The sequence below is a fragment of the Lissotriton helveticus genome, chromosome 1_1 (genome assembly GCF_964261635.1).
Source record: "Lissotriton helveticus chromosome 1_1, aLisHel1.1, whole genome shotgun sequence".
Taxonomy (NCBI): Eukaryota; Metazoa; Chordata; class Amphibia; order Caudata; family Salamandridae; genus Lissotriton; species Lissotriton helveticus.
Window position 1 is genome coordinate 770,866,577 of NC_136057.1, and position 17,524 is coordinate 770,884,100.

At 41.1% G+C, this 17,524-nt stretch overlaps 1 protein-coding gene across 1 annotated transcript in view; it reads right to left on the reverse strand.

Annotated features, from left to right (window-relative positions):
• CFTR (CF transmembrane conductance regulator) overlaps window positions 1-17,524 on the reverse strand; it is a 1,176,514-nt gene that overhangs the window by 434,834 nt on the left and 724,156 nt on the right. The window contains exon 10 of the mRNA XM_078674337.1: window positions 9,419-9,601. Within this exon, the coding sequence (XP_078530463.1) occupies window positions 9,419-9,601 (183 nt within the window). The remainder of the gene's footprint in view (window positions 1-9,418; window positions 9,602-17,524) is intronic.

Here is a 17,524-nt window from a genome sequence, read left to right on the forward strand (position 1 = left end):
CGGATTAACTCAATTTAAAACATGTGTCATGGCAGCAGCTAAGGTACAGTGGGTGGAAATTGTGCCCTAGAACTTATATACAATTTAAGTAGCGAAAGGTATAGAATGGTATCTTATGTTGTGCAACTAAAAAAGGGCTTCTGGAAAGAAGAATATAACATGCAAATGAAAGTTTGACAATTTGTTAACTTAGTAGAAAACTCAAAATGCTCCAGGTTTGTTATGCTTTTTTGGGCCAATGTAGCACGAAGCCATACGCATTATAGGTCTGAACTCTTTTCATTTTCTTCTCCCTAAGTCTGTCAGACATTGAAAGCTTATGCTTTAAACCACTTTGTTGTCTTTTGAGCCCTTCTCTGTAATCTCCTACTTTATTTTCCTTGCATTCGTATTTTCATATTTACATTCCTTTGCTCAATTTCTCCTATATTTCTCTTACCCTGGCTCTGCTCATGTGCTCGCTTGGCCTCTCTGAGCTGCTTATCTTATACGCCTCGCTTAGAGGCGGATTGATCCGTAGGGAAATCAAGAAATGTTCCAGGAATGACAGGCCAATGGAGCCGAACGGGGTAAACGTAGTTCCACGCAAGGCCCTATCGCAATCCGTTCTACTGACGTTTTGTAGGCACGTGCCAATTGAGAAAATCAACTGATCTCCCCTAATGCACGAGCCCACCTCGCAGCTACCACCCGTTCTCCCCGGAGCCTTCCTTCTGGCTCCAATACAGGATGTTGTTGTTGCGTCTTACTCTCTCGCTGTACTTGTTGTGGGCCTGCGTTCCCTGCAGCTGCAAACAAATTCTTACCCTCGAGGAAAGGTCAGCTAGATTACTTCAAAGCCTTCCCTGAAATTCGACACACTAACCTTATTTGTGCATGCCAGCTGGGCCATCAGGAGATTTTGTGAAAACTAAGACAGTCCACTAAAAACCGAGACATCTTTTCTAAGGTCAAAAGTGAGTTTTTTGAAAGAAAGAAAGATAATAAAACAACAGATACTATAACAATGGAAAATTGCATAGAGCAAAGTAATGTAAAGTTGACAAACAAAGTAAATAAATGTGTAAGTCAGTTTAGTACAGCATATGAAGGAGAAATGCACTGATATACAAATGATCGGTGAACAAGGAATTATCACAATTTATGCCAAGATTGTAATATAAAATGAGACATGGCTTTACAATAAAATAGTGATATGAGGGAAGTCATGGAGGTTTAGACACTTCTTGTTGCAAAGGGTTCAAAGACAAAGAACGACGGGCACTAGCATCAATAAACATTGTAACAGGTAGCCATAAATCTGAACCTTTCGATGCCATATGTATCGTATATACAAAAAACCGGGACATCTGAGCATTATAATGAAAGTGGACCCGGGCACCTGTTCCCCGACCCTGGGTCTCTACACAAGTAAGAAGACACTGCTGTCTGTTCACTCCCCACCCCACCCCACCTCTGCCATGACCTAGGTAGCTTCACTCAGCACAAAGTATGCACACCTACATCATCCGCTGCGAACGCAAGTTTAGACCCTCAGTATGAAATTAAAGCTGATTAAAACAGTTCAAAAGCAATACGATTTTGTTTTCCTCAGAACTGGACGAGGGATTGTGTGTGAAACTCGTGAGGACGCAATTAACGTGACTAATGGCACTGGTCATTTTTCATTTCCAGCATGGCATCGAGTCCTTCCCACGCTGTGGTGGTGTGAGATGGCAGCTCTACCTGCGTGCCATGTGCGTCAGTCACCATCATCCACTGCCACCCGTGGAGCCTGGGGACATTCCAGAGACTGTGGGTGATGCAGACCCCATGAGCCTGTAAAAGGTGGCTGTGGCCCCAGACGTCAAGCTGCAGCTTTGGAGTTGTGTGTTCCAATCCCCGCTCCTCTGCTGACACACCAGATAGTCGTGGCCAAGCCCTGTCTTCATCTCCCTACATGTCTCCTACTAAAGTGTACATTCCTAGTGCTCTGGAAAGCAGTGCCAAAAATACAGTTATGACTACACTCTAGGGCGAGAAGAATATATATGACCATCATGTAGGAGTGGCAACATTTTTTACACAAACACTTTCTGAGGATGGCTGCAACTATATGGTCATTATCTGTACCTGTATATGCATTTGTAACCATTTCTTACGAGTGGATTTAAATATATACCACAAACTAAGCTATGACCCACGTGATCACAGATGTGACCGCTTTCTGACCCTGGATGACCATATAGAGAACTCTCTGTGTGCGAACGCACATGCTTTTCCATCAAATGGTAATGAAGAAATAACATCTAGGTATGTTACAACCATACATTATGATCCAGGTGGGCATGTGCCTGCTTTACTATATTTACCTTAGCCCCAGCATTTAAAGCATGGGGTTCAGGGATGGTAAAACACCCATGATCGCAGCTGCAGCCCATACTCCTTTTAGTCTGTTTCCACTGGTGCCTGGACCCTTTGTATTTTTTACTGTCAATAGCTGTTGATTTTACATCTGGAATGGCGAAGGTAGTCTAGCAGCCATCAGTATTAAAGGGCTCACTCTGTAGTTTGCATATGTGTTTTCATGCAAAAAATCTCTCACAATTTACACATCTCAGTTTCAAATATAATTTACTCTAGAGTCTTCCCTGCCACCCTTCACTGTGCCATTACTGCAGCAAATGATAACGTGTATTTACACCTTTTACTCCAACATCACATAACCTCCTGCAACTCTGCAAGCAGGAAGCAGCTCTCATGTATCCCCTCCACTAAACATCTGAACCACACATTTAAACCACATTTGCTGTTCCTTTGGAAAGATTTACAAGAAGGACTTTGTTTTAGAGGCATGGATTGAAGAGTTCCAGACAGTATGTTTGGGAGAGAACCATTTTCAATGCCGTTTTCTATGACAATAGATCTGGTGGTTCATTGGACTCTGTCCACACCATGAATCTGTGTTCGGTTTCATAGTCACAGGTTCAAATTCTGGTGGCTCCACTGAGCCTTTCACCTTTCCTTGAATAAAATGAGTAATACTGAGTTGGGTATAACCAGCCCTCTGTATTTAGTGCCAAGATGCCCACAAGAGTAAATGTGCACCCTACAAAAACATACATTTTAGTTTGAACCACTAGTAAAAACCATTCTGATTTCAACGGCTGGAATAAACATGAGAGAAACTAATAGGTGCGGTTTGCAAATGTTAAAAGGTAGACCATTTATTATATCGGGTATTTTATGAAAACATATTTACATTTAATGCAAAAAAATGAAATACTAAAGGATGTTCCATTAGACAGAATTTCAGTTACATGGTGGAATACACCGTTGTTTTGATGCTAAAGAACATTGGGTGTCATGTACTAAGGGTTTCAGAGATCGCAAACCCTCTGATTCAATAAATCAGAGAGTTTTGCGAATGCTAAAACTCTTTTTCAAATGTAGTAAACCCATTTAACTGTTCAGAAACTATTTTCCGAATGGTTAAATGGGTTTGGGGAGCCATGCCAAATCAGTATTTTGAAGGGTGTGTTTAGGGCATTCTTTCCAAATATGGATTAATTATGGTATGTATTGATGTTTTACGTCTGAAATCCGGATGATGAGGTTGTAACCATTCGCAAATGCGAAGGGTTCCGAAAGGACCCCCTTCCCCTTTGTGAATGTTTAAAAAGCATTGTCATGGACCACAGCCTAGTTTTAAAAAAGCTTGAAAAACATTTCATTTTTTTAAAAATGCATCCTGAAAATGGGCTGAATAAAAAATAAATATATTGCTTAATTTAAAAGCAGCCACAGACATGGTGTTGTGTCAATCCCAGCAGGCCATAATCTTTGTGATGGCAGCGAATACAAGTGGCGCAATTTGTGACTTATATCAGTGATATTCATGAGGTAGGTCAAATTGAGACCCAAAACATTTCAGTATTTTTATGAAATATGAACAGACCTATTAGTCCATAGATATGTCTGCAAAATACCAATGCATTTGCTAAAAGTCAGTGCGCAAATTGTAACAACCTTTACCAAATGCATTGTGTATACATGAGTCTCACTGTTCTTACCTCACCCTGGGTATTGCATGTGTCTATGTCTCACAAGAAAGTAACAATCTCTGTGTTCTTTCTACAGCTAGGTTTTTCAGGCCATTTTGCCTGTTGTTGAGTGATGAATACTCTTCGCGGCAGAACATATTTCACTTTTCCTTCTAAAACATACCAAGGTCTATAAGCATTTTAGCTAGAACCACCATTTTTAGGTTCACCTTTCTGAATGCAGCCTGCAATATTTATATGTCCAAACATTTTGCATATCTAAGAATAGGGAAGTTGCATTCGCTATGTGGAACTTTGTGATATGAAACTGGTTAAATGAAAGGTATGCAAGCTGAGGTGCCGTACGTTGGCAAGGCCTATTGGCTTTTCTGATGCTTGTTATGTGTTCCATGAAGCCAGGGCCACTGGAATTGTGCAGCAGAAGAGGGGCAAATTATGTGGCAGGTTTTAGTAAATTATGCAGAAAGAAAAGGCAAATTATACGACATAATGTGGCACATTTTGTGATAGTATTACTTCATTATTTAATCATTTTTAAACTTCAGGTAACACTGTCTGGGCATTGGTTGCACCTCACTACTACCAGTTCAACACCCAAATATAGTAATAGGCAACAGAAAGGTGACCAGTCCAGTTTTCCAAACGGCATTCCAGCACACAGCAACATTTGTTTCTGCATTGTTAGTAACTTTTAAACCGTTTGAGCTAGAAACAATTTTTTGGGTTACAATCTGCAGGTTATGTGGTAGATGATAGATTATAAGACAAATGCAGCAAATATATAATCATGCAAAAATCACTGCGTCTGCGCAATCACATAATTCCAGTGGCTCTGCATATAGTAGTGATTAAAGGAGAGAGTTATGGATGCCAGCAACCCACAGAGAAATGCTACTTGAATTAAAGCAACAGACATCGAGAGAGGATGAGTGGTGAAAAAGGAGGTTATTTTGGTGCTCCCCTTCTCTTGCCCCTCTTACCAAGTGAGATGACAGACCACGGCAGGCCTTCTGAGGTTTCTAGCAGAGATTACATCAGTGACACGAAACCCCAGTCGTAGCAAAGGGTTACTAGGAGAGAAGAAGGCAGACAAAAACTCTGCTGCAGGGTCTGATATTAATGGGAGAAAAAATGGTTCTGATGAGTCACCTGCCTAGCACGCGAGTACGTGATTCATGCCCTATTGGGCATTAGGTTGAATAGTAGTGCCTCTGATGGAGACCCCTTCTGTGTTTGAGGGGCAGACATGTGATGATATTAGCTAGGCAGAAATTGCCCCTATTGCAATGGGTGAGTCCTCGATTATATATTACATTTTATATAAATACAAAGATGTGTACTACAGAACTGGCAGACATCTCTCATTCATGGACCTGCAATGAGGGGGGTGTGGCATCCTGATGTTGTTGCTAGGAGCCTTAGAATGTGATTTGCACCAGCACAGAATGTTATGTTTGGAAGTGATTCAGTTAAAGCTTGCTGGATGTACTGTTGGCTGCCTGCGTGTGGATGGGATCCTTTTACTACAATAAACTCATCTTATCTTCACTACCTTGTCCAGCGCATCTTTACATTTGGGGACACAGGATGGGATAAAAGAAAAGGAAAGGATCTCAACACTCACCATTGCAATATTTTCTTTTAATGGACTTTATACTGGTATCTGGACTCCTAACGCTTTCAAGGTACTGTAATCTTTCATTCTCCCATTGTTACACTTTTTGATTGAGGAGCCGCTAATTTAAAAAAAAAAAGGGATATATAGATGTAATGGATTTCTTGCCAATTTGAACTCAACAGCAATTGGGGAGAGTCTGTATAACTTATAGCGTTTAAACTCCTATGTGCTTTGTGCTACTGGCTGTTCCATTGAGAGGAAAAGAACTGTATTCGACTGAGAGGAAAGGAGCTGTATGCGGCAGAGCCCTGTCCTTTATCTCACTCTCGTTGGGGATTCAAGCAAACAGTTACTTTTAAAACTTTTTCTCTGATTTAAATGTTCTTGCCCCACTCGCTGCCATTGCATTCTGGTATGTTTTAAAACGCTAGATATTGAAGGGGCTACCACGTTATACCGTCACGCAGAAGAGGCATTTTTTAAATCCCCAGTCGGCTGGAGTTCGAGCACAGGGTCCGTGCTTGTTGCATGGAAGTCAGCGCATTCCGGACGGTGGATTCTTCGAGTTGCCTCGCTACCGGAGAGACGCGAGTGTACGTAGAGCCTGCAACGTGCCTCTCTCTCAGCGCGCCTACGTCACAATACCCCAAAGGATTGTGGGCAATTCGACGTCTATGTGGCGGCCATATTTGTTGTTGATTTGCGTGTTAAAAAAGAAGTGACAACAAGGAAGTATTGCGTGTACCAGCAGTGACACGCACACTTGAGGCAAGCGTCTCACAGCGCGTTCACGGTCAAGGCAAGCACAATTTCATTAGCGTGTCGCAGCGCACACCAGTGACACACACACTCAAAAGGGACAAGGCTTCATAGATTCATACTTTGCATGTTACAACAGTGACACACACACTAGTAAGTAAGTGGTAGTGTCCTAGTGTCTACAAACTCTTTCTTTGCGTATCTTTGCAGCGATACGCAGGCTGAAAACTCACAAAAAAATCTTTTATTTTTTTATTTTTCTTATTCTCTGTTTAAAAAAAAAGGAGAAAGAGGACTGTATCTGTATTTTAGCTGGAGGTACTATTATAGTAGATTGATGCTCTAGAATATCTTTTATCATTTTAAGTATTTGTGTTTATACTTGAGGACTGTGACTGGATTTTAGCTAGAGGTACTATTATAATAGATTGATGCTCTAGAGTGTCTTTTATCATTTTAGGTATTTATATTTATATTTGATGAACCAACCTTGATTCGTTGTATGTAAGATTTGTTTGGAAGGTTTCTGTGTATAACTGTGAAATCTTATATACTAAAGATGCAAAATGTTACAGCGCCTCCATTTTTCTTGTCCTCCCCCGGGGACCACCCTATCAGATGGCAAAAATGGCGCAAGGTCTTCGAAAGATATGCAAGAGTTTGTGGTTCTAGTTTGAGTGCTGAAAGGAAAACTGCGTTACTGCTACATTGCCTAGGTTTGGAGGGTCAGGAGGTCTTCGACCACCTTCCTAATTTAGATGATAGTAGTCTTAATGAGTATGAGATTTGTATAGCTAAACTTGATAAGCATTATCTCCCTAAGGTTAGCACCATATTGGAGAGGTATCACTTCGGTCGTAGAGCCCAATTAGAAGAAGAAACCATTGAAAATTATATTACCTCTCTGAGAAAGCTTGCTTCCACCTGCAAGTTTGGTGCGTCTGTTGACAAACGCATAAGGGATCAGTTCATGCTTGGCTGTAATATTGAACGAGTTAGGGAGGAATTATGGCAAAAAGATTAACCTTGCTTAGACGATGGTATCACTATTGCTAAGAGAATTGAGCACTCCATTAAATGTGTTGAGGTAATCAAGAAAAATGGGGAAAACAAGGAAAAAAATTCAGTTCATGCTGTCAAGTCAACGCCTGAAGGTGAAAGTTATCAAAAAGATGTTAAAGGTGAAACTTCCTATAACAAAGTACTAAATAGAAAACAACAGGGTAAATTCGATTTTTCACAAGTGAAGTGTTTTAGATGCGGGAAGATGGGACACTTCGCTAATGATAGACAGTGTCCAGGGTGGAAAGCAACCTGTAGTAAGTGCAAAAGGAAGGGACATATTTCTATTGCTTGTAAAGGGAAAAATAACAAGGGGATGGTCAATTTAATATTCTATGATTTTGACGAACAAAATGATAATATTGATGAAGTTGATTGTGGTCAGATCCTAGTATAAACAGTACACAATCAACAAAGTGGAAGCTGCCCTTCTGATGAGATTCTAGTAGATGGTCATTCCACGAGGGTATTGTTTGATTCTGGTGCGAAAATCACTATCGTCGCAAAATAATTTTATATTAAGAAATTAAAACATAGGACTAAATTGTTTCGCACCGATATCAAACCGTTCGCTTATGGGGGAGAGCCCATCAAGCTACTTGGTTATTTTCTGGGCCTTATCAAATATAAAGAAAGATTAACCAGTACTAAAGTGTATGTGCAATGCAGCACGCAAAGGAATTCGTTTGATTGATTTAATTGTTAACTTACCTGCATTCATCCGTATTCCGGTGTTTACTAACCCCCCCGTGCCCCTCCCCCGCCCCACGTCACTGCCCGGTAGCACTCCCATCATGAGCCGCTACTGCGCCTGAATCATAGTTGAACTATAATTCAGCGGAAACACAGAGTGGTAATGGCTGTAGGTTACAGTGAACTCGGGGAAAATGCAAAATTTAAACTACAATTTCATAATAGAAGCGCAGCTTTCAGCTGCGAAAATAAAGCATCCAGTACTCTTTGGGTGCTCCTCTCACACACGTTAGAAAAAGTGACCAACATCTGTGGGTCAAAGTAAATGATCAATAAACTGTTGCAAAAACAAAAACAAAAAAAGACAAGCAAACCGATTTGCAACAATAGATTTAGTCTAAAAGGGAAGACAAGAAATGCATTTCCTCACTTTTTTAATATGAAAGATATGACTAAATTTGAGACCAAATCAGTTAGCCAATTACATATTAGCTAAATACTGTAAACCTCGTTTCCTCAATTTAAAAAAGGCCACGACATATAAGGAATTAACACATGATACATTTTTGCAGTCAGTCCATAATCTGTTTCCTCCATTTTTAAACTTTGTGCAAAATCTTACTGTAAAATGTACTTGAGCAAAACTGTTTGCTACACTTGGGGGATAATGCAGCTTACAGCGGTCCCTTGCAGCACCTGAGGGCTCCACATTTCAGGTCGTTCCTCATCACATTTTGAAGCGAGGCCCCATCGTTTTGCATAACGCCACTGGCTTCACCGCTTATTGCGCTGAGCAGGCTGGTAAAATGATGCACATTGCATAGACTCCTTTTATGTTATTTGTCGGTATGAAACTTTATTTAATCTGGCTCATGTTTTCAGATGGGTTACAGGGCTGAACCTGTCCCAGTAAGATCATTCAGTCTTCCTCTTTTGCATTATCAGTTTTCTACTTTTTGCCTGAGCAGTGCCTAGTCTAACCTAGAAATCTTAGTGCAGTCAATGGGTGACCAGAGGCTACAGCACCTTGGATTTCAATGAAACGACTAAGCAAACAACATTTGTTAAATATTCTAACAATATTTGCAAACTATGACATGCAATAGAAGCAAAAGTCACAGTTTACATATTGACATGGTACAATCAAGCAATATTTTACGGTATCTGAAGTATTTCATATGAAATAGAACTATTGTACTTCGGTTACTAATTCTCACATAAGTAACAAAAATTCACAACTTACTTTGCCCGCGCCAGTAGAACCCGCAACCGCCAGCATCTGGCCTTTCTCTATCTTGAAGTTGATGTCTTGAAGAACATGGGTGACTTGAAGTGTAAAATTGCTAAAGATGATACCGGGATCCTCCCCGGAAGTCCTTCTGCCATTGCTCTCCAGCTTAGCTTTTTCAAAAATATCACCAAATCCCTGCAAAAGATACACATTTCACGTTCAGAGGACTTATATGAGACTGTTTAGTTTTCATAATGTGGGTAGTAAGTTTAGAAGTAAAAAATAAAATTACATTTTGCAGAAGGATTGGTGAAATATTCTGTTCTGCCAATGGAATTGGCAGAATTGTGGCCACTCCACGTTACTCTTCAACGAGGAGTTCTGGCAAATTCCGCCAATCGGCACATTTAGGAATTTTTCTCCGGGGAGGCACCAGAATATGTGAACTGGCGAGTGCAAGAAAGATTTGCATCCCCTAGAGCGATTTTCTAGCATGGGTGGATACTGGCATTTGCGAGTAGTCAGAAGGCTGCCGTTGGACTAGATTTGCTTCAGCTCAAGTAGATTTTCTACTCGAGCAGCAGCAATATCAGCTAGAATGTGCGCACGCTGGTGCGCAAAGCATGGTGCAGTTTGCAAAGATTTTCAGCGCTGCTCGCGCAACTGACACTAAATTGCAGCATGAGCTGCATATTTTCCGTCCGTCGGTGCAATTTCGCGGAATCTCACTGTTTTTTTCTGGAATTCCGTGGAATTCCATGAAGTGAAACTCTGCAAGTTACGCCCACTCTAATAATAAAGAATACAAATTTAGCATAACACAACATTGTAATAGGTGCATTTCAGACAACAAGCTGCAGGTCCTGGATCACTGTAATAAACAGGTTGTTTTACAACAAGTTTGAGGTAAAATATCACTGTGAATCTGGTACCCTCAACATGGCGTGACAAACCCAAATTCTTAGAGAGATGTGTATGTGGGTATCAACATTGTATGCAGAAGAACAAAGTCAGAAAGTGGAGTGAGATAAGTGAAGACAAAAGTATGGGGTCGCCATACCATAATAATTGACCGCTTCTGGTCATGAAGTCAAGTGTAGCGTCCAAGGAGTAATGTCTAGGGAGGGTAGGCGTATGAGACAAGCAATCTCAATGAGTGTTAAGAGGCCTAATATGTTAAGAAAGATGCTGCATTGCATTTTACACAGGTTAGCAGGAGGTACATGCCGTACCACTTGTATCAAACATCACAGTGATCCATTATCCACCCATCGGTCATCTCACCTGTCTCAAATAAAGGAAAAGTGGGGCTGGATAGGAAGTCAATAGACAAAGAAAACATGTGATGTGACATTCTGCCTCTCATCCTATACTCTTTGGTCCAGGTTTTCCTTCACAGAAACAATACATGTTTTGATCTTGACCCAAGTGGGCTAATTGTGGCACTTGAGTAACATGAGGGTAAAATATGCCAGCAGGTCGGGTAGAAAATAGGAGCACATGTGAGCTAGTGTAGACCATCATTGTTGCATATAGTTTTAGGGGGTTTCAATTGCAGCCTTGCCAAACTCAAGTAAACGTCTTTATCAGAGATTCAATCTCCGATATTTGGATTATATTTATTTCAATGCCTAACCCATTCTCTGTGTCGTTGGTCCAGGCCCCTCCCCCCTTACAGAAACGATATAACTTTTACTCCTGACCATAGCTCGATGATTCAGGCACTTAGGTAACATCAGGGCAATATATGCCAGCTGGTGGGCCGGACAATAGGAGCCAAAGTGAGCTAATCGTATACCACTACTAACCATGTATTTATTTATTTTATTTATTTCTGTATTTGTAGAGCACCTGGTTACACCCACTGGTGTGTACCCGCGCTATTTAAAGATTTCTGCAAACTTCGGGAAATGGTGCCTCACAGATTTATGTACCACTTCTTACTATTGGATGAACAGCCATGTTTTATTTTTTTTCCGGGCAGTTTCTCTGATGGTTCCTCTCGGAGGGTCAAAGGTAGGGAGTTCCTACTTTTTGGTGCCAAGTTGCCAAAAGAGCGTGCCCCCATTCCTGCCTTCCTAATCCTTCGGACTTTCACCAAATGGTCCCGGTGGATCTCAGTTGCCTTCTTGTTTTATATGGAGTCATAAGATCGTTGAGGTACAATGGACATCTGCCCTGCAAGATGCGATGCCCAATGCATAGTGTCATAAATACAATTTGTTTCTGGACGGGTAACCAATGTAGTATCTTTAGTGCATTGTTCAAGGGTGCTTTCCTTGGCAGATTCAAAACCAGGCGGGCCGTTGAGTACTGAATAGATTGTAGTTTCTGGAGTCTTTTTTTGCTGGCACCTAGATACATAAGAAATCAAAGTACTCTTGAGATCACCAAAAGGTTCTCAACGTATATTTCATACTTAGAATTATCACGTTTCAATTGGGCAGACTCACACAGTCCTCACATACACTTTTTAGAAAAAGGACCCTCTTAGGCAATTATGGTACAAAGACTAATTACTACCAAGGTGTATACAAAATATATATGAATTTATTAAACACAGTGCTAATTATTTTGTTTAAAAATTGAAAAATACAAACATCACAACCTCATCGGGGTCATAACAATACATGAAAGCCACAATAACATAAATGAGAAACAAAGAAAAAGTGCAATATAATGATCACATCATGCTCGAATTGTTCCACATGGAATTCATTTCATGTGTCTGTTCATATGTCCATCAATGCAATCATCTATTGGGCATGAACATATTCCTTGGATACAATCAGGTGAACAGAAAAATGCGTTGATGCGTTTCGGTGGTATTTTTCTGGTAGCGACCACCTTCTTCAAGACAAGCCAAATACTAGTCTCTCTTATTTATAATAAGCACATTAAAAACCTCATGAAGTCAAGAGGTAGGTGAAGTAATAATACCACTAGTATTCTCTGCGGGGGGCACCTTAGGGCTCCACACGGTGTACAAGAAACTTATTTCTAATGGGTGCTCAAGAGCTGCACCTCAAGAATCTATGTTCCAGCAGCCCGTCCAGTCCCTCTATTGTATATTAGTTCCCAGAGGATAATGCCAATAAGTGATTGTTCTTCCAAGGCAACAAGAAATTTTAGGCACCAATATGCCTGTTGGTCCTAGCCACTGTGATATGGAGGGGGAAACAATCTTTACAACGCAACTTTTATAACGCACTACCATTACAACGAAACTTTTACAACGCAACATCCATTACATCGCATGCCAGAAATTTTAGGCATTGCCATTACAACACAACCATTACAATGCATGACACTACAACGCATACCACTACAACGCATGTCATTACAACGCATACTATTACAACGCATAACATTACAACGCATAGTACCCTTACACTTTCCAACACTTACCCTACTGTTGCATCCCCTGGAGTTAGAATAGTAATTTTTACCCCTACACTATCCAACACTTACCCTACTGTTGCACCCCCCTGGAGTTAGAATAGTAATTTTTACCCCTACACTATCCAACACTTACCCTACTGTTGCACCCCCCTGGAGTTAGAATAGTAATTTTTACCCCTACACTATCCAATACTTACCATACATGCAATGTAATGTTATGCGTTGTAATGGTATGCGTTGTAAAGGTAGTGTGCATTGTAATGGAATGCGTTGTAAAGGTATTTAAAAATGTGTTGTAATGGCATGCCTTGTAATGGAATGCGTTGTAATGGATGGTGCGTTGTAAAAAAATGGGTTGTAAAGGTATGCGTTGTAAAAGTATGCGTTGTAACGTCATACATCCATATGGAGGTGGAAGTCCTCTTATTCTACCGTGGTTCAAATAGACCGTCCAATTCATATGGAAAACCTCGGTCCTGGACGGCACTCGTCTTTCACGGAAAATCAGGCACCTAGATGTAGCAGGTGTCCGTAGTCTAATCTTGATTTAAGGAGCGCATGGGTCAAGGTTTTTCTTGCTGCCAGAGGTAGAATATCTAGGGTTTTCCCTAATACTCTGAGGATTCCAAAACACCTTCCTGCAACCCTCTAGATCTGGGTCTCAAAGGATAATCTGTGGTCTATCCATACCCCCAAGTTCTTCACCTCCGTCTTCGGGGTGGGGACCTGTCCTAAGCTTGCTGGCCACCATGCCGATGAGGAGATGGACCTTGCTCATGGAGTCAGCTGCCAGACCAGCTCTTGAAAAAGGTCTGAAAATGGTGCCCTGCTCCACTTAGTCAAATGCTTTCTCTGCATCTAATAAAAGGGTCAACTTCTCTTTTTGTCCGTCTCCCATTAGCCATAATAAATGAGCACTAGCCTCATTTTATCTTCGGAAGACCGTCATGGCCAAAACAAACCAGCACTGGATGTATGAAGTTCAGGACCTGAGGGCTATCCAGGACTTTCACTAGCATTTTCATCTCCAGATTCAATAACAAGTTTGTTCTGTAATTGCAACACATTAAACAGTTTTTATCGGATTTTAGAATCAGGGACACAATTGCACTATTAAATCTGGGTCGTAGGCCACCTTGTTGTTCCATATTTTTACACACCTGGAAATAGTTGTTGTGAAGCCAAATTTGGGGGGATTTTGTAATATTCTAATCTGGACCCACCATCTCTCAGAGCCTCTGTCCTGCTCATGTCATCAATAGACTTTATAATTTAGACTACCATCGAAGGGTGGACAATGCTCAGCTCCCAGTCTCATAAGGGAGACACTGGAGTTAAAACTATCCTCCAATAAGGAGGTGGAATCATGAGATGAATAATAACATTTAGTAAAAAAGGGTAGAATACTCCCCAAAAATGTCTAAAGGGCGTGCGAGGTACTCCGCGTGTGCATAAGAAATCGCCACCATGGCCTCTCTCTGTCCTAGTTGGTTCACTAGCAGCCTTCTCCACATGTTCAAAATATTTACTCTGTAAGCAAAGCAGGGCACATTCTCCTTGGGAGGTGAGAAGTGCATTCAAGTTGAATTTAGCAACTGCCAGCTCCTACACTGGGTGTTTGATTATAACGTTTTGAAACGTCTTTAACGGTCGATTCTGACACATCTGTTCCTCTGTATACTTTTTAAGGTAGAAATCCATTATTCGGCCTCTTATATATACTTTGCCTGTGGTGCAGAGGGTATCACCAGAGGGTACGCTGCCCTCAATGTTCCTTAGGAAATGTTCATTTGCAGACCTTTCTTTTCCTCCTGTAATTTATATTTGTAGATATTCATGCCCTATATGTATGCTGGTGAGTGCATGAAGCCCCAGTTCAGTATCAATTGGATCTGGGTATGATGGGCCAATTCACCTTTCATAATGGAACCAGAAGTGAAGTGAGTTAGCATTGAGGCTGAGAGAAAAAAGAAGTTGATGTATGCGCAAATACTCCATACATAAGTATAGATGGTATAGTCCTGCTCATGTAGGTGTAATAATCTCTATATATATCAATGAGTGTGTCATTTCAATAAGGTCCTTCAGTAGGCCTCTGTCACCAGAACTGCTGCCATGTGGCCTACCTGACCTGTCCAAGACAGGATACATTGTGAAGTTCCAGTCGCCCCCAATTACTATTCTGTACCCCCCCCCAATGCTAAATGTGTTGCAGTTGAGAGTGTAAAATGAGCCCACTATCATTATATCATCGCCCTCCCAAAATTTCAGATTCCACACTAGTAGGAATTATCTCAACAGTATAGCCACAACTTCCCTATTTAAAGGGGTGGATTTAGGGGGACTCGAACCACCCCCCAGGGAATTACATGAATGAAATAGATTGCCCAAACATTCTGTTTTAAGTTTCTATGCTTCCAGCAATGCAAGGTATGTCTTCTGTATGAAGGCTATATGTCTGGCAACTTGGTGTCTAATTACTATAATGTATTTTTATTTTTATATAGTGAGTAATTCCATTTGTAATTAGTGAAAGTATGGTAATACACTTGAGCACCTGTGTGAAGGCTGGGTACCAGGCCCTGTTGTCTGCGATTGGTGAACATGCCTTTTGGAGGGCGTTCCAGCATTGTGGATGTGTCACGTATGTTATGACTGCTACAGTAGGAGGCATACATATGATATCCTGGATTCAGCAGTCTTTGTAGATTTGTGGTGTGCACAAGAAGCTATCCTTTGAGCCATCAGGAGGGGATACAGTTTTAAGTCTCTGCGTAAGAGGCCCATGTATGCAGGTCCCAAGGCGCAAACTGTAAGCATGTGAATGTGGAGGAAAAAGGAGAAGTGAAGGTTAAGGATGGGAACATGTATGAACTTCAAATACCTACAATCTATTTGTAATTATGAAGTGTCTCTAACAATCTCCAGAAGAACTAAACCAGGAAGCTGGAGCCTAAATTTGATCAGGCAAACTATCTGTTCAATCCCAGCCATTCATCGTCCACCCAATAAAAAGCTAATTCAGATATAATGAAATGTGTGTGGAATAGGAACCTTGGGATATCACAATTTGCCATACCATAAATGTGGAACTTTGAACTTGCAATATAACATTAGAGGAAAATGGTAGAGGAGTTCCATGGTGCATCCCGTCTTCACAACGTATCATGGGGCATTACATCTCCCCAGGTTAAAGGAGCCAAGCGGTCACCAAAGAAAATCAGATAAGTATGGCCAAAGCAGGGAATGCTTTTATTGCATGAGTCAGAATATCACATGCACTGGTCACCATGAGAGGGGGTACATAGGGGTCAGTATGAAGGGCTTGTGTGAGACCGTGAATTTGTGGCATATATTGCAGATATTGATCACTACCTCTTATCTGAATCCTGGTAAGTGTGTGACTACATAGGATGTCACCTTCTGCCCAGACCAGGGTGTCTAAGAAATCCTTAGTTAGGGTAAGTAGTAGTGGTGTGCGGTTGTATTTACTTTTCTCACTTCAATCATGCGTGTAGTGGTTTTACTGTACTTTTCACCATGTGTCACAAGCACTTTGCAACAACCTGTGCTGATGCTAGTTTGTTTACAGTGCATATTTCATTACATTAGAATAACACAATGTAGCATGAAATGCCTATAAAATGCCTTTTTTATCATCCTATCTCTAGGTATACTGGTACTTCTGTGGCGGTAGAAAATTCCTTTCCCACAAGTGAATGTTCTACATAAATCCAGGAGTAGGGATTCATCTTGCCTGACTAAAGTCCTCAACTCATCATGGGCACTTGAGGGACTGAAACATTTTGGCACTACTAAGGGTGAATGGTCCATTATATCTGAATTCATCCTCTTTTTCTTTTTCTTTTTAACCATACCCATGGTACCCACCAATGCTTTGGGGTATTCTATATAATAACATAGATTCCACCATTATCCATTATTTCTTATCAAGAACTCACTTATACTGAGGTTGAGTCCAGCCTGATAGTATCATCTTATCAGGGTGGGATAAGGTTACCTATGATGATCCATACCGTAGAGTGTAGGTGAGGCTTCCTCATCCATCATATAAGGTATAGTTCAGGTTGTCATGTTGTTGCTGGACCCTCGAATAATACAATTCACCATCACATTTCTATGGTTTTGATGTATGGTTTAGAGTGTATGCAATGGTTTGACCTCTAACTGCCGTAGTGATACAGTAGAACCTGAATTTGTCCCGTGTCTGCCCTGTTGAGATGACCCTTCAGATGTGCATCACCCTGCATCTTGTGACCAACTCCATTCTTTCTCTGTCTGAGGACCAGGAATCACCATTAACCTTGAGACAACAGATCCCTGAGGTTGCCCGGCAGAAGAGCCCTATGTAACATCTGGCGATGACATTGTATCCATGGCTTAGGCTTTAAGGTCATTCATAAACCTCTGCCGGCCTGCCATGCTCCCATGCATGGCTGCCATGGCCACTTACATTTTTTGGGGGACTTTATTTTCATTTTCATACAAACATTATACACAATAAACCTTCCATTAAGTACAGCAGCAGCAAGGAGAAACAGTACAATCTCGACATTGACAGTGTAGTTGTCACACCCACCCAACACTTTAATTCAAGGTAGCATGTCCTTTATGCAGAGGGTACGGGGCATTGTATTGTGATCACCTAGGGGTAGACCAGTTTTATCTAAGATTATCAGGCCCAGCATTACTACA